Below are 14784 nucleotides of genomic sequence, written 5' to 3'. Positions count from 1 at the left end.
AAGTATATTGACAGAGTTGTGCAACCACACTGCCATCTAATTCCCTGATAGCTCAGTTGGTAAAAAAAATCCGCCTGCAATGCAGGAGACCCTGCTTCTATTCCTGGGTCGGGAAGACCCCCTGGAGAAGGGATAGGCCACCCACTCCAGTTTTCTTGGCCTTCCCTTGTGGCTCAGCTAGTAAAGAATCGGCCTGCAATTCGAGAGAGACCTGGGTTTGATCCCTGGGTTGGGAAGATCCCCTGGAGAAGGGAAATGCTACCCACTCCAGTATTCTGGCCTGGAGAATTCCATGGACTGTAGAGTCCATGGGGTCACAAAGAGTCGGACACGACTGAGTGGCTTTCACTTCACTTTCTCATTTCCATCACCTCCCGCCCCAGAAGAAACCTCGTACATGTTTGTAGTCACTTCCTTTCCCCCCTCAGCTTCCCCTCAGCCCTCTATAAGCACTAATCTGCTTCCTGTCTATACATCTGCCAATTTCACCGTCATATAAGTGGAGTTAAACAAGACATGGCCTTTTCTTGTCTGGCTTCTTGTGCTGAGCATAATGTCCTGAAAGCTCACCCATGCTGAAGCAGGTGGCAGGACCTCATTACCTGTTTGTTTGTTTTTGCCAAGTGATGCTACCTTGTAGAGGCTTCCCAGGAGGCTCAGCAGTATAGAACGCAGGAGACCCTAGGGATGCAGGTCCGACCCCCGGGTCGGGAAGATCCGCTGCAGGAGGAGATGGCCGTCTGCTCCAGTCCTCACCTGGATGAGAGCTCTCTCTGACGTCAGAGCTCATGCTGATGTGTTGCTGTTTCCCCACCCCCCACCCCGGTCTTTTCTGTACTTAGTGCTTGAATTTCTTAGTATTACCTGAAAGTCTGCTTATACTTTCAGGAGTCTTTGGACAAAGTCCAGACACAGAAAGTTTTCAGAACCACCCAGCAATGAGGATGAAGATGAAGATGTCAAAGCTGAAAGGCTGAAGGTCAAAGAGCTGATGAGCTGTCAGTGCTGCGAGGAGGTGGGTTAGTCTCTTGCTGGGTCGTCTGCCGTGGTCAGCAATGGTCAGCTCCTCGCGCACGGGAGTTAACCTGGAGAAATAGTCCTCTTTCATATGAATCAATCTGGAAAAGGTCCTGTGTTTGAAAAACTATTTTTGCCCACTTACTTTTGAGTAAGCCATTATTTCAGCCATAAATGGGATATTTATTTGTACAGTACCCCTCGTTAGGAAATACAGTTCTTATGACATGGACATAAGGTGTGTACTGCCTTTCATTTAGTGATACATATTCGATTTATAACTCTCTTTTAAAATCCTATTTTCCTTATTAGAAACCAGCCATTATGGTCAATAATCTGCGTAAAGAATATGAAGACAAGAAAGATTTTCTTCCTACAAGAAAAGTAAAGAAAGTGGCAAATAAATATGTCTCCTTCTGTGTGAAAAAAGGCTGGTATTTAATTATTTTTTTCTTAAATAACTTTCCCAGAAGAGTAATTCTCATTTTTCAGTTTGATTTGCATTTGATGACTTTTCTTCTCATTCCCTCAGGAGAGATCTTGGGACTGCTGGGTCCAAATGGCGCAGGCAAAAGCACGATTATTAATATCCTGGTTGGTGACATTGAGCCAACTTCAGGCCAGGTATGGTCTAGTGTGTGGCCTATATTGAATACAGTTTGCATTTTTTTCCCAGTAGTCATGTATGGCTGTGAGAGTTGGACTATAAAAAACGCTGAGCATCAAAGAATTGATGCTTTCCAGTTGGTGCTGGAAAAGACTATTGAGAGTCCCTTGAATAGCAAGGAGACCAAACCAGTCCATCCTAAAGGAAATCAGTCCTGAATATTCACTGGAACTACTGATGCTGAAGCTGAAGCTCCAGTACTTTGGCCACTTAATAGAAGAGCCGACTCATTGGAAAAGACCCTGATGTTGGGAAAGGTTGAGGGCAGGAAGAGAAGGGGATGACAGAGGATGAGATAGTTAGATAGCATCACCAACTCAATGGACGTGAATCTGAGCAGACTCTGGGAGATGGTAAAGGACAGAGGAGCCTGGCGTGCTGCCGTCCATGGAGTCGAAAAGAAAACAGACATGACTTGGTAACAGAATAACAATAACAACAGTGACAAATAGGATCTCAGCGCTCAGATTTCATGGTTTGGTGTTAATTTTTTAGGAGAGCTTGATCAAATTATGCTCTCTCTGTGAGAATACTGTACATAGTGAAATTTCCGTGCGAATATGCAGAGCATACGTGTACAGTGTTCCTGTTCTGTGGTGACTGCAAGCCCAGGTGACTCGTGCCCTGACTTTAACAGCCACCCCTGAGTTGACCTCGGGAAGTGGAGGAGCGGAGCTGAGCCTGCCCTCAGCCAGCATTTGGTGACGGGCGCGCCTCCCGAGCTCTCCGCGTGAACTTTGCACCACTGCCCGGATCCCACCTCCCGCCTCCTTCTCGCCAGCAGCTCTGGCTCCCTGCTCTCCCAGAAAACGCCCACCGCACCTGACTCTCTTTCTGTCGCCTTGGGTGTTGCTTATGTTGGCTATTCCTTATCCTGTAGAAAACCAGATGATCAAGTTCACTTATTTCCTTGGCCCAAATAGCACCTTTCAGAGTTTCCCTGGTGGCTCAGTGGTAAAGAATCCGCCTGTCAATGCAGGAGACCCAGGTTTGATCCCTGATCTGGGAAGATTCCACATGCTGCTGAGCGACTAAGCTCGGGCGCCGCATCTGGGCGTGTCTTGAGAGCCTGGGAGCCACGTTACTGAGGCCCACGTGCCCTCAAGCCGGTGCCCCATAGCAAGAGAGGCCGCTTCGGTGAGAAACCTGCTCGCCGCCCCTGGACAAAGGCCGTTGCAGCAACACAGACCCAGCACAGCCGGAAATAAATATATAAATAAATTAACACATAAAACCAGCCCCTGACCCTTGTGGTTAAATCTGCACCGCCCCCCCAGGCCTTGCATCCCTGGTCCCCGTTTCTGACCAGGTCACTCACCTCCAGCTCAGCAATGTAGGTCCTGTCTTCCTCAGGAAGGAGTGAGAGTCTGACCTCGCCGTATCCTGGCTCTGGGAAGGAGTTTGAGCAAGTCCACCAGGCACTTCCTCTATGAGGCTGTTCAGATAGCAGCATTCTCATTTTGGTCACTGTCCACAGAACAGGAACACTATACATAGGCGAAGCAGAAGCAGCCCTTGCACTCAGTTTGTCTTTCTGCAGGTCTTCCTAGGAGACTACTCTTCACACCCAGCTGAAGACGACGACTCCGTGAGGTGTATGGGCTACTGTCCCCAGATCAACCCCCTGTGGCGAGACATCACCCTGAAGGAACACCTCCAGATCTACGGGGCTGTGAAAGGGATGAGCGCCGGCGACGTGCAGGAGGTCACGGATCGGTGAGGCCCCGCCTTCAGCCCCCTCTGTCACCTGGGGAAGGCCATGATGCACAGTTTCAAATTTCACAACACGCATTTCCCTGGATCGTAGTTTCCATGGGAAAAGATCATTACTTTCCCATATATTCTTCTACCAACTTAGGACAGCTATGAAAATGAAAACACTTCTATTTTTGAATACGGGATAAATGTGCTTATGAATTGCCACGAAACCTATTTTAATTTAAAGCGAACCTTTTAGTCATGATGTTGACTTACTTGAAATGGGCTTCTACCGACTTAATTGTTTTAGGAGCAAAAAAGAGCTTCAGGGATCACAATCTGTATTAATTGTATCTGTGGTATCATGGCGTGCTCATTTCATACCATCTCTTTTGCAGAATAACAAATGCACTTGATCTAAAAGAACACCTCCAGAAAACTGTAAAGAAACTTCCTGCAGGAATCAAGCGCAAGGTGCGTCTGTCAGACCATGCGCGCGTGCATGCAGTCCAGCGCCTGGCACCACGCTGGCCGCGTGTCTTACAGCCCCCCCCCCGTGTTTGTCGTCCCCCCAGCTGTGCTTTGCCCTGAGCATGCTGGGGAACCCCCCAGTCACGCTGCTGGACGAGCCGTCCACAGGCATGGATCCCAAAGCCAAGCAGCACATGTGGTGAGTGTGAGGCGGGGACGCGCGAGGCCCCGCGCTGGGCCACCGTCACTCGGGTCCTGTCAGTTACGGATACATACTCAAAGTCCTGCACGGAAGGAAAAATTGTGATTACGGGTTTCTAGAGATCCCCTTAATCATATTTTTCATGAAGTGTTAACAATACATTGTGTATTCTGGGACCAAAATGAGAATACTGTTGTCTGAATAGTTTTTAAAATGGTTTTCTTCTCATCTAAAGTAACATACATAAGTGAACATCTCATAACCATACTGTCTAGAATGTACATTATGTACAATGAAACTCTCTGCTAAGTACTTGACTGTTTAAGCCTAGGTTTCCACGTCTATGAAATGTGAGGTTTGGGGCAGACATATGTTAAGATTTCCCCGTGATTCTGTGGCTATTTATGTTCTAACATGAAAAGCTTTCAGTTTGTATAACTGGTTGGTTAACACACTTTCAACCCATAGGGACCCTTGAAATCATGACCTTTTCTCTCCACTTGACAAGGTTTCAGAAATAAGGTAAAGTAGTTAGTCTAGAGGAATCATAGTTGGGCAGAGTATAATAACTATAGCAGTTGATATTTGGTAAATCTGTTAACCCAAGAGCTGGATTTTTAAAAACTCAGGTGTTTTTGTTAACGTTCAGATGCCATCTTCCCTTCTGTTCGTTTCATTTGTATTTTGTAGGAGAGCAATTAGAACCGCATTCAAAAACAGGAAGCGGGCCGCTATCCTGACCACTCACTACATGGAGGAGGCGGAGGCCGTCTGCGACCGGGTGGCCGTCTTGGTGTCCGGGCGGCTGAGGTGGGCGTTGGCCGGTGGGAGGTGGGGTGTGTGCTGCGGCAGCGTCATTTCAGACACATGTCATGATCCGCATCAGTTTAAGTGTTGAGACATGCTTCCTTGTTTAATCCGCTTTCCATAGAATTACTTGGAAACGTGTTACTTCTCCCAAAAATTGGCCAGCTGTTCTGCCTGTGGAGACTCCCTGTTCTCTCTTACCTTTGCAACTTTTACATAGATTGGCCAAGGACTCCAGCATAAGAATCTTACTCAGCCATTGTTTTCTCTATAATGAACTTTACTTTTGGTTGCGTTGGGTCTGTTGCTTCAGTGAGCAGACTTCCTCTAGTTGTGACTAGGAGGCTCCTCTTGATGGCGGGTGTGGGCTTCTCCATGCGGTGGCTTCCCTGGTGAAGGCACACGGGCTTGCTGCGGCCACGGGCTCAGCTGGAACAAGACCAGGGCTAAGCTCATATCCCCAGCGTTGACTGGCAGACTAACCACGGGACCACCACGGAACTCCTAAATTATCCTTAAGTGAGAAATCACCTTTGAAACTATCAGCTTCTTTCATATCTATATGTCCTTTTAAAATTCACTACAGGTGTATCGGGACAGTGCAGCATCTGAAGAGTAAATTTGGAAAAGGGTACTTTTTGGAAATCAAATTAAAGGATTGGATAGAGGACCTGGAAGTAGACCGTCTTCAAAGAGAAATTCAGTGTATTTTCCCAAACGCAAGCCGCCAGGAAAGGTGACGGTTTAAAAACGTAGTTGCGTTTCTCGGTAGAGCAGTAATCATGAAAACCAGTTACTGTATTAAGGATTGCGGGGGGAATGCTGTCATTATTAGACTAATGTAGTTTGATGAATGGCCTTCACATTTAACTTATTTTTAATGTTAGATCTTTCAATGTGTGATAGTACTTAAAGTTTTGACAGCTTTTATTTGGTAGTAAAGAAAGAGTTATTTTATTGTGCATGGAAATATTTTAAGATTTCAAATAATTTTTATCTGAATATGTGTTAAATTATGGGAGTTTCATTTTGAAGTGTTAAAGTATTGAATTTTGGCTTAAGAACACAGTTAGTAGTCACTTCTGAATTTTCCTTCATCTTTGCTTTCAGTTTCTCTACTATTCTGGCTTATAAAATTCCTAAGGAAGATGTTCAGTCCCTTTCACAGTCTTTCTCTAAGCTGGAAGAAGGTGAGTAATAATTTGAAAAATACTGTGAGGTAGCTTTCAAATTATGAGGGAATTTTATGAAAAAGTTTAGAAGTTGGGTCTCAGTTTACTGCAGAAACTACAGTGAGTAAGATGACCTTCTGTTAATTGAATCTAAGCTATAGGAAAATACAGCCTGGGATTTTGTCAAAGAGCTGTGTTGTCGTGTAAGCCTTTCACCCTCTTGAGAGGACGTCACCCCAGTTTTACGTTGCGTCTGAGAAAGTTCAGTTTAATTAGCCCCCACTAGTTCAGTCCAGCGGAGAAGGTGATGGCACCCCACTCCAGTACTGTTGCCTGGAAAATCCCATGGATGGAGGAGCCTGGTAGGCTGCAGTCCATTGGGTCAGGAAGCGTGGGACACGACTGAGTGACTTCACTTTCACTTTTTACTTTCATGCATTGGAGAAGGAAATGGCACCCCACTCCAGTGTTCTTGCCTGGAGAATCCCAGGGACGGGGGAGCCTGGTGGGCTGCCGTCTCTGGGGTCACACAGAGTCAGACACGACTGAAGTGACTTAGCAGCAGCAGCAGTTCAGTCCAGAAGCCAGAGCTTTGCATTTCTTGAGTCCTCACTTCGTATCAGGCCATGGAAGGAGCCACGGGAACAAGACCCAGGGGCAGCAGGAGAGAGGAGAGGAGAGTTCGTGGTGCGGAAGCGTGGGCCTTCCTAACCCGACCTGCAGAGACGTTTGTGGGATGTCAGCGTTTTAGAAATAAATGTTAGGTGGGATGCAGACACCTCACCAGGAGAGAGTGGCCTCTTCTAGACCGGCATGTGTTCAGGTCCAGGTCATTTTATGAAAAAGCATCTAAAACCATGAAGCGGCCTGTTCCCTGGTGCTTGCTTTGTGATTAAAGAGGACATTAGAAATAAGGCGGGGGAATTAAAGCAGTGGAGAGAAACCAGAACTTTGATACTGGATTAGATTGCGAAAGGGTCTAAAATAAATATAAAGAAGTATATGGACACAGGACTGATACCGGAATCTAGCTGCAGAAGTCCAGGACAAACTGTGTGGAATTGTGGGGGTGGGAGATAGAGAGCAGGGATCAACAGAAGCATGGAGTAACGCGGCAGAAGCGGAGGAGGGGGCGAGGAGCTGCTGGGAGAAGGCGCAGCGGAACGCGGCGGTGAGCCCGCGCCCAGGGCTGTGGTGTAGCCCGTGGCCCTGCGCGGCCCCGTGAGCCCGCGTGCCCCCGTGAGCCCGCGCGCCCCCGTGAGCCCGCGTGCCCCCGTGAGCCCGCGCGCCCCCGTGAGCCTGCGCGCCCCTGTGAGCCCGCGCGCCCCCGTGAGCCTGCGTGAGCCCGCGCCCAGGGCTGTGGGGCGGGCCCGTGATGCAGCGTGCCCCCGTGAGCCCGCGCCCCGGACTGTGGGGTAGCCCGCGAGCCCACGCGCCCCCGTGAGCCCGCGCCCAGGGCTGTGGGGCTGCCGCTGCGCGGGAGGGGAGGCAGGTAGGCGGTGATGTCACTGACAGCCTGCGGCTGAGTGGGCCGATCAGAGATGAAAAAAGCACAAGTGGTTAGCCACTCAGTAGGTATTGCCGTTTGATTATTCAAAAATATTACTTAGTGAAGTACTATTTTTTGTGTTTTCACAGCTAAACATACATTCGCTATTGAAGAGTATAGCTTTTCTCAAGCCACGTTGGAACAGGTACCACAAAGTTAACTGTTAAAAGTTCTGTAGGAGAAAGAGTACAGTATCTAAGTGTTTAGGTTTGTTTTGGAGAGGGAAGGAGATTGTGAGCCAGAGACCGGTTACTGTGGAGTGTTCCGCAACTGTGGATTTTAAACAGCTTGAGGTTCTCTTATCTGCTTGTTTCGAATAGCTCATTTTTTTTTTTTTTAGTTTCAAGAAAATGACATGTGAAATTACATTGCTTAAATATTTGTAAATTATCCTTTATCACCGTGCTACTTTATCAGTCCAAAAAAATGATCTGTTAATCCTCTAAAATGACATTCATCAGTATATAGGATTAGTGGGGATCATTCTGTTTAAATAATATTAAGTGTATCTCTTGATACTTGAGTGGTTCGTGTATTTAGGTACAGCTTCATGCCACTGCTGATTTAGTTAAAATGTTGCTAGGATAATCGCAGTGCAGAATACTGTACTCGTTTATTTCCACGTAGGTTTTTGTGGAACTCACGAAAGAGCAAGAGGAAGAAGACAGCAGCTGTGGCACCTTCAACAGCGCACTCTGGTGGGAAAGGACACAGGAGGACAGAGTCGTGTTTTGAATTCATGCTGCTTGCCCCACTTCCTGCATTTCTTTCTTTTACGATTTAGTTTTGGTTTGACAGTTTATTGCTTGAACAATAATCGAAGAGCCGAGAAAGCACTTGGGATTTTCCTGACTCCCTGCACTGACATGCCGTCAGTTGTGTGTTTCACTTTTCTTCGAATAACCCTTGCGTACGGCCACGTGAGCCTGCGTGGCGGCATCTGCAGCGAGTTGTGCTGTAGTCTGTGCGTGAAGGTGACCGTGTCCTTGTTCACTTTTCAGAAGCAGCGCTTGTGAATTCGTGAAGACCTAGTGATAGAATCGTTTTATTTTGAGTAGCTACTATCTGTAAGTTTATACCATCTAGTTACATAAGTATGTCATGCCCCAATCTAAATAAGAAGACAGATACATGGAACAGAGACATAGAGCAAAAGTCCGCTCTCCTTTTTCATTTCTAAGAGAAACCGAATGGAAGTTGGCCTCCTAAAAAGCTTAAACACTGGACAGGCTGCCTGCAGAGAGAGGTTTGCAGGCTGTGACCTTCACTGGGCAAGATGCATTCACCGAAATAACTGAAAGGAGACCCTGTTCTGTTAGGTGATTGTAGACATTAGTAACTCAGGTACAGTTCTTTTGCTTACAGTAAAATTCAGGGATGTTTCAGTTATAGTGGAATACTGTGTCTAGAATCTTACGATGTAGCAATCTGATTCCTCCGTTGTTTGGGGCTGGAATGACGACATCGATAGGGCTGCAAGAATTAATCCATACCTTCTCCTCCACCCCGATGGAAAATGGAAAGCTTTTGTCTTCTTCATTACAAAGAATATACTTTATTCTATAAATGAACTTTGTTATTTGAATCTCTCTCCTTTGTAGAGTTTTAAGTATGTCACTGTGAATTTGTTTACTCACCTCAGATTCACTTTGGAATACAGTGGAACACAGATAAACTTGTGGTCATTAAGGAGAAGTAAATTCTACACAATTCTCTTCAGTGAGAAACCAGTTTTCTTCTGTGACAGAGTTGAAGTGAGATTTTGGTTAAGGTATCCGTACAAATACTTCTGCGTGGACCCCGTGTGTAGACTGTAGGGATATAACATAAATCATACTGTGCTGTGAGCTCAGCTGCTCAGTCCTGTCTGACTCTCCGCGACCCCCTGGACTGTCGCCCGCCAGGCTCCCCTGTCCATGGAGTTCTCCAGGCAAGGACGCTGGAGTGGGTTGCCATGCCCTCCTCCAGGGATCTAACCAACCCGGGGACCAAGCCTGTGTCCCTCGCTGGCCGGCATGTTCTTTACCACTGTGCCACCGGGGAAGTCCCAGTCGACACTGTATCTCAAGCAGATGAACGAGAGTTACCAGCTTCGGAAAGACAAGCGTATTGGGGTGTGACTATACTGTGTGACAGAGAGTCTTAGAGAACAGCAGTCGCAACAGAAGGGTTTGGTGCCGAGTTTCTCTGAAGATGCACACCCTTTGATGAGGCTGCTGACTTGCGTGGTGAACCTGAACTTTTGGCTGTGCCGCGCGGTGAGACGGCTGTGCGTCCGGCTGTGCGGCTGAGGATACGGCAGTGCACCTTCCTCAGCCTCAGGACAAGGTGCCCGACTGGCGTTTCCCTCTGCTGTTCCGGTCACATGCCTGACAGTACAGGACCTTGCCTGGTGTCTCAGGTCTTCTTTCTAACTGCACGAGCTGTCTTAGAGCCTCCGCTGGCATCTGCAGCCCGCACCAGAGTTATTTCTCCTTGTAGGATTCAGTTGGCGCTCGTCTAACCTCCTGCTACCACGGCACTCGCCTCCCGCTACTAACCTTCTTCACCTGAGAATCTCACTCTCCGAGTCTTTAGTAAAAGCTGTCACTATTGCATGATGAATACAAGTCCGGAAACATTTGAGGGAAAACCCTTCCCTTTATAGACGAATTAATCAGCAATGCAGTGTGCTTTCTAAGCAAGTCGTGGCAGATCGGTGGCTGTACGTTTAAAGAGGCATCTTTCAGTGTCTGATGTTAGCGTAGCGCCCGGGGCTTCTCTGGGGAGACAGTTCTGCAGTTGTGCTCACCGGCCACAGTGCACGTCTGCCACACTCATGACTGTGCTGTCACCGTGCTCTTGTAAGCACTTAAAAAAAAAAAAAACAAAACCCTTTTTTTAAAGTTTTTACATACTTTGAGTGGATACATCTTGGTCATGAATGAAATTATTCATAGGAATGTTCTGTTCCCATTTTCTCACAGTAGGAGCATTTTTCCTAATCAGAAGTACAGTTTAACTACTACTTAGGAAAACCAGGGTGAGTGGAGTTTGAAGAAAAGGACACAGCAAGTCAAATACGGAGTTTACCTTCACTGACTGTACAGTTCAAATGTCTTAAATTATAACCTCAAAGCTTTTTTTTTTGTATCAATGCAAATAAGTATAAATACATACATTAGGAAGCAGCTAGGGAAAAAAACCCACCCCCCCAGGCTTATGTTTTCCGTCCACAGTCAAATTTTAACAGTAAAAAGGCTGGACTTCATGGGGTGACGGTGGTCAGTGGCCAACAAGGCAAACGTCCGTCTGCAGCCTCAGGAAGGAGACGGAGAAGCTCAGTGATGAGCAGGCCCCACTCTGTCCCTTCCTGAGCCGCTTTATCTTTCTGGTGGGTTTGTTCTCAGTAAAAGGCTGCATGTTCCCCTAAAAGCCTACTTTCCTTTAAATCGCCCCAAACTATCTAAAACCACTATTTTTATCATTAAAATGTTTTTAGAGTAATTTAATTCCACCGACATTTTAGTGATCACGTTTCAAGCAGTGGGTCTTTGGATAAAACCATAACTCTCCGCTTTGGCTTTGTAAGATCTCACAGTGCAGCAGGAGGACGTTAGAAACTTGGGTTACTCGGCGCTCAGTTGTGTCCAACTCTGCGACCCCGTGAATGCAGCCCGCCAGGCTCCTCTGTCCATGGGGTCTCCCAGGCAAGAACACTGGAGTAGGTTGCCATTTCCTTCTGCAGGGGATCTTCCTGATCCAGGGATGGAACCTGTGTCTCCGGCAGTGGTGGGCCTGTTCTTCACCCCTGAGCCCCCAGAGAAGCCCCCAGATCCTTGGGTCCTGACTCTGATGCGGTATGATGGCGCTTTGCTGGCTGTACAATGTTTGGTTGGGGCAGAGCTCTACTGAGGGTTAGTGGCATCCTGCTTTTATCGTTCTGTTGGCTACACATTTTCTTCCGGTTGTACTAAGAATCTGACAAAACACTATGCTGTATTTTTATGTAATGAATTAATAGATGTTCATCTTTTAAAAATAGAAATGCTCCTCTCTAATGTATTTGTAATATTGCTAAATGATTTTTCATTTTCTTTCCCGAAAGAACATGTTACATGAAATGAAAAAATCTATTCTCAGGTGAATAATTTTTATATCAGCTATTCTTATAAGGTAAAAGTTTATTTATTTTTTATGCATAATGCGTTACATATAATTAATTCTCAGTGCACCGATTTAAGAAAAGTAAATATGATTATAGTATTAGTAATAAGCTTTAAGAACTGAAACTTTAGCACAACTTTTCATTTTGTATGAAATGGATACTTTGTTACTTAGTGTATATTAAAAATGAAGGAAAAATCTGGCCCTGAAATTTATTTTTAGTATCTGTTTAGTAATTTATTTTAGTATCTGTTCAGAAGGCAATGGCACCCCACTCCAGTGTTCTTGCCTGGAGAATCCCAGGGACGGGGGAGCCTGGTGGGCTGCCGTCTATGGGGTCGCACAGAGTCGGACACGACTGAAGCGACTCAGCAGCAGCAGCAGTGTTTTCAAGAATGGTCAGGAAGGAACACTGACAGTCGTTATCACTCAGTCGCTGTCACGTCTGACTCTTTTCAGCCTCATGGACGGCAGGACTGGAGGACGCAAGGCTTCCTTGTTCTTTACTGTCTCCCAAGCTTGCTCAAACTCACGTCCGTTGAGTCGGTGATGCCGTCCAACCGTCTCATCCTCTGCCACCTGCTCCTCCTGCCCTCAGTCTTTTCCAGCATCAGGGTCTTTTACAGTGACTCAGCTCTTCACATCAGGTGGCCAAAGTATTGGAGCTTCAGCTTCAGCATCAGTCCTTCCAGTGAATATTCAGGGTCGGTTTCCTTTAGAATTGATTAGTTTGATTTCCTTGCGGTCCAAGGGATTCTCAAGAGTCTTCTCCAGCACCACAGTTGGAAAAGAATGAATCCTTTGACACTCAGCCTTCTTTATGGTCTAACTCTCTCATCTGTACATGACTACTGGAAAAACCATAGCTTTGACTATATGGACCTTAGTTGACAAAGTGATGTCTCTGCTTTTTAATATGCTGTTTAGGTTGGTCATAGCTTTTCTTCTGAGTAGCAAGCGTCTTTTCACTTCATGGCTGGAGTCACCATCTGAAGTGACTTTGGAGCCAAAAAAATAAAATCTGTCACTGTTGCCTCTTTATTCCCATCTATTTACCACGAAGTGATGGGACCAGATGTCATGATCTTTGTTTTTTTAATGTTGAGTTTTAAGCCCACTTTTTCACTCTCTTTCACCCTCATCAAGACCCCCTTTAGCTCTTTGTTTCTGCCTTTTGAGCCGTATCACCTGCAGTGGATGTGCCTTGATTCCACAAAGAAACGGTGCAGAAGCTCTGCGTCTCCTCCCAGACCTAACCCCACCTTCCATGTGTCTTCATTTGCTGGCCCTCATTTGAATCCTTTATAATAAAACTAATCATAAGGGCTTCCCTGGTGGCTCAGACGGTAAAAGTGTCTCAGGAGACCCGGGATCGATCCCTGGGTTGGGAAGATCCCCTGCAGAAGGAAATGGCACCCACTCTGGAGAAGGCAATGGCACCCCACTCCAGTACTCTTGCCTGGAAAATCCCATGGATGGAGGAGCCTGGTGGGCTGCGGTCCATGGGGTCGCTAAGAGTTGCACACAACTGAGTGACTTCCCTTTCACTTTTCACCTTCATGCATCGGAGAAGGGAATGGCAACCCACTCCAGTGTTCTTGCCTGGAGAATCCCAGGGACGGGGGAGCCTGGTGGGCTGCCGTCTCTGGGGTCACACAGAGTCGGACACAACTGAAGCGACTTAGCAGCAGCAACAGCCAGTACTCTTGCCTGGAAAATCCCATGGATGGAGGAGCTTGGTGGGCTACAGTCCATGGGGTCGCAAAGAGTCAGACACAACTGGGCAACTTGACCTTCACCTGCGCATCTGAAGTTGATGATAGTTCTCCAGCAATCTTGATTCCCGCTTCTGCTTCATCCAGCCCAGCATTGGCAGTTACCTGTATTTTAGTTTACATTCATATTTTAAACTTAAACTAGACATTCTTGTAGATCTTTTTTATCTCAAATCTATTTTGTAAAAATATAAAGCAAACATTTTTGCTTATATTTTATTACATTTAACAGATTAAATTATTCCCAAATATTTAATACATATTTATCATTTTCCTTAGGATATTTAAATAAATTGATTCAACACTTAGATAAGATTTTAAATTTAATGAACCAGTGTTTCTCAAGGACCTAAGCGGCTCTTGCAAGTCTAATTAATCAGATTAATTTTATGTAGCATAAAACCAGCATACACAAAACTACATGATTAGAAGTCTTGCGGCCACTCTTGCATAAATGCAGACTTCCAAAGAATATCAGTATAGTAATCTAATTATTTCCCCCATGTCTCCACGTGGACCTCGCCAGGGTCATACCATTTGCTAAATAAAGTCATCAAAGGTCACTGAGGTCCACCTCCGGATAACCCGAGACAGAGATGGAGGATGCGGGTGAGGCAGCTCGGGTGGGGATCGGAGCTTCTCCAGGGTGAGAAGCGTAAAACCCGGTCTCACCTCGGAGAGTAGGCTGGCGCCTGTCCCGGGGGCTGTTTGTGTTCGTGCTTTGACCTTTTGCTCTTGTTCAGGGGCACAGTCGCGTCCGGCTCTGTGACCCCGTGGGCTGTAGCCTGCCAGGCTTCTCTGTCCATGGGCCTTCCCAGGCAAGAGCACGGGAGGGCACCTTCCGGACCCGGTGGAACCCGGGTCTCCTGCATTGGCAGGTGGTTCTTTCCCGCGGAGTCACCAGGGACGCCCTCAGGAGAGCCCGAGGCGCGCAGTTTCCAGCCACCCGGGCGCCGGGTGAGAGCCGCCGGCGAGACGGGAGCGCTTTCGGCCACAAGGTGGCCCCAGCGCGCCGTGCCGCGGGCCGCGTCCTCCCGGCGGAGAGTCGGCCTGCGACGCAGGACACCCGGGGTCCATCCCCGCGCAGGAAGAGGCCCTCCAGTGTTCTCGCCTGGAGAATCCATGGACAGAGGACGTAGCACGCACGCGTGCAGGGACACGACTGAGCCAGGAGGAGCCCAGGCTGGAGCCAGCAAGTCAGCCCGGGAGCCGGAGGCTGCATCCCGCGGAGAGAAGGGGTCATCCTTCCGCTAGTTCACGTGGGAAAGAGGCGACAGCAG

General features: G+C 47.2%; 1 protein-coding gene across 2 annotated transcripts in view; it reads left to right on the top strand.

Moving 5' to 3' along the window:
- ABCA5 (ATP binding cassette subfamily A member 5) overlaps window positions 1-11940 on the top strand; it is a 63473-nt gene extending 51533 nt beyond the window's left edge. Inside the window, exons 29-39 of one of the 2 annotated variants that reach the window (XR_005721715.1) lie at window positions 889-1015; window positions 1330-1451; window positions 1550-1641; window positions 3225-3400; window positions 3781-3856; window positions 3958-4052; window positions 4746-4865; window positions 5449-5598; window positions 5973-6052; window positions 7673-7728; window positions 8211-11940. Coding sequence is in view for 1 of the 2 variants with exons in the window: in XM_040244414.1 (XP_040100348.1) it covers window positions 889-1015; window positions 1330-1447; window positions 1550-1641; window positions 3225-3400; window positions 3781-3856; window positions 3958-4052; window positions 4746-4865; window positions 5449-5598; window positions 5973-6052; window positions 7673-7728; window positions 8211-8318 (1198 nt within the window). In the remaining variant the exon portion in view is untranslated. The remainder of the gene's footprint in view (window positions 1-888; window positions 1016-1329; window positions 1452-1549; window positions 1642-3224; window positions 3401-3780; window positions 3857-3957; window positions 4053-4745; window positions 4866-5448; window positions 5599-5972; window positions 6053-7672; window positions 7729-8210) is intronic. The other variant, XM_040244414.1, reaches the window with a different exon arrangement.
- The last annotated feature ends 2844 nt before the right edge of the window (window positions 11941-14784 follow it).

The sequence above is a fragment of the Oryx dammah genome, unplaced genomic scaffold (assembly GCF_014754425.2).
Source record: "Oryx dammah isolate SB20612 unplaced genomic scaffold, SCBI_Odam_1.1 HiC_scaffold_8, whole genome shotgun sequence".
Classification (NCBI taxonomy): Eukaryota; Metazoa; Chordata; class Mammalia; order Artiodactyla; family Bovidae; genus Oryx; species Oryx dammah.
Note: the sequence above shows the minus strand (reverse complement) of the source record. Positions and strands in the feature narration are given on the sequence as shown.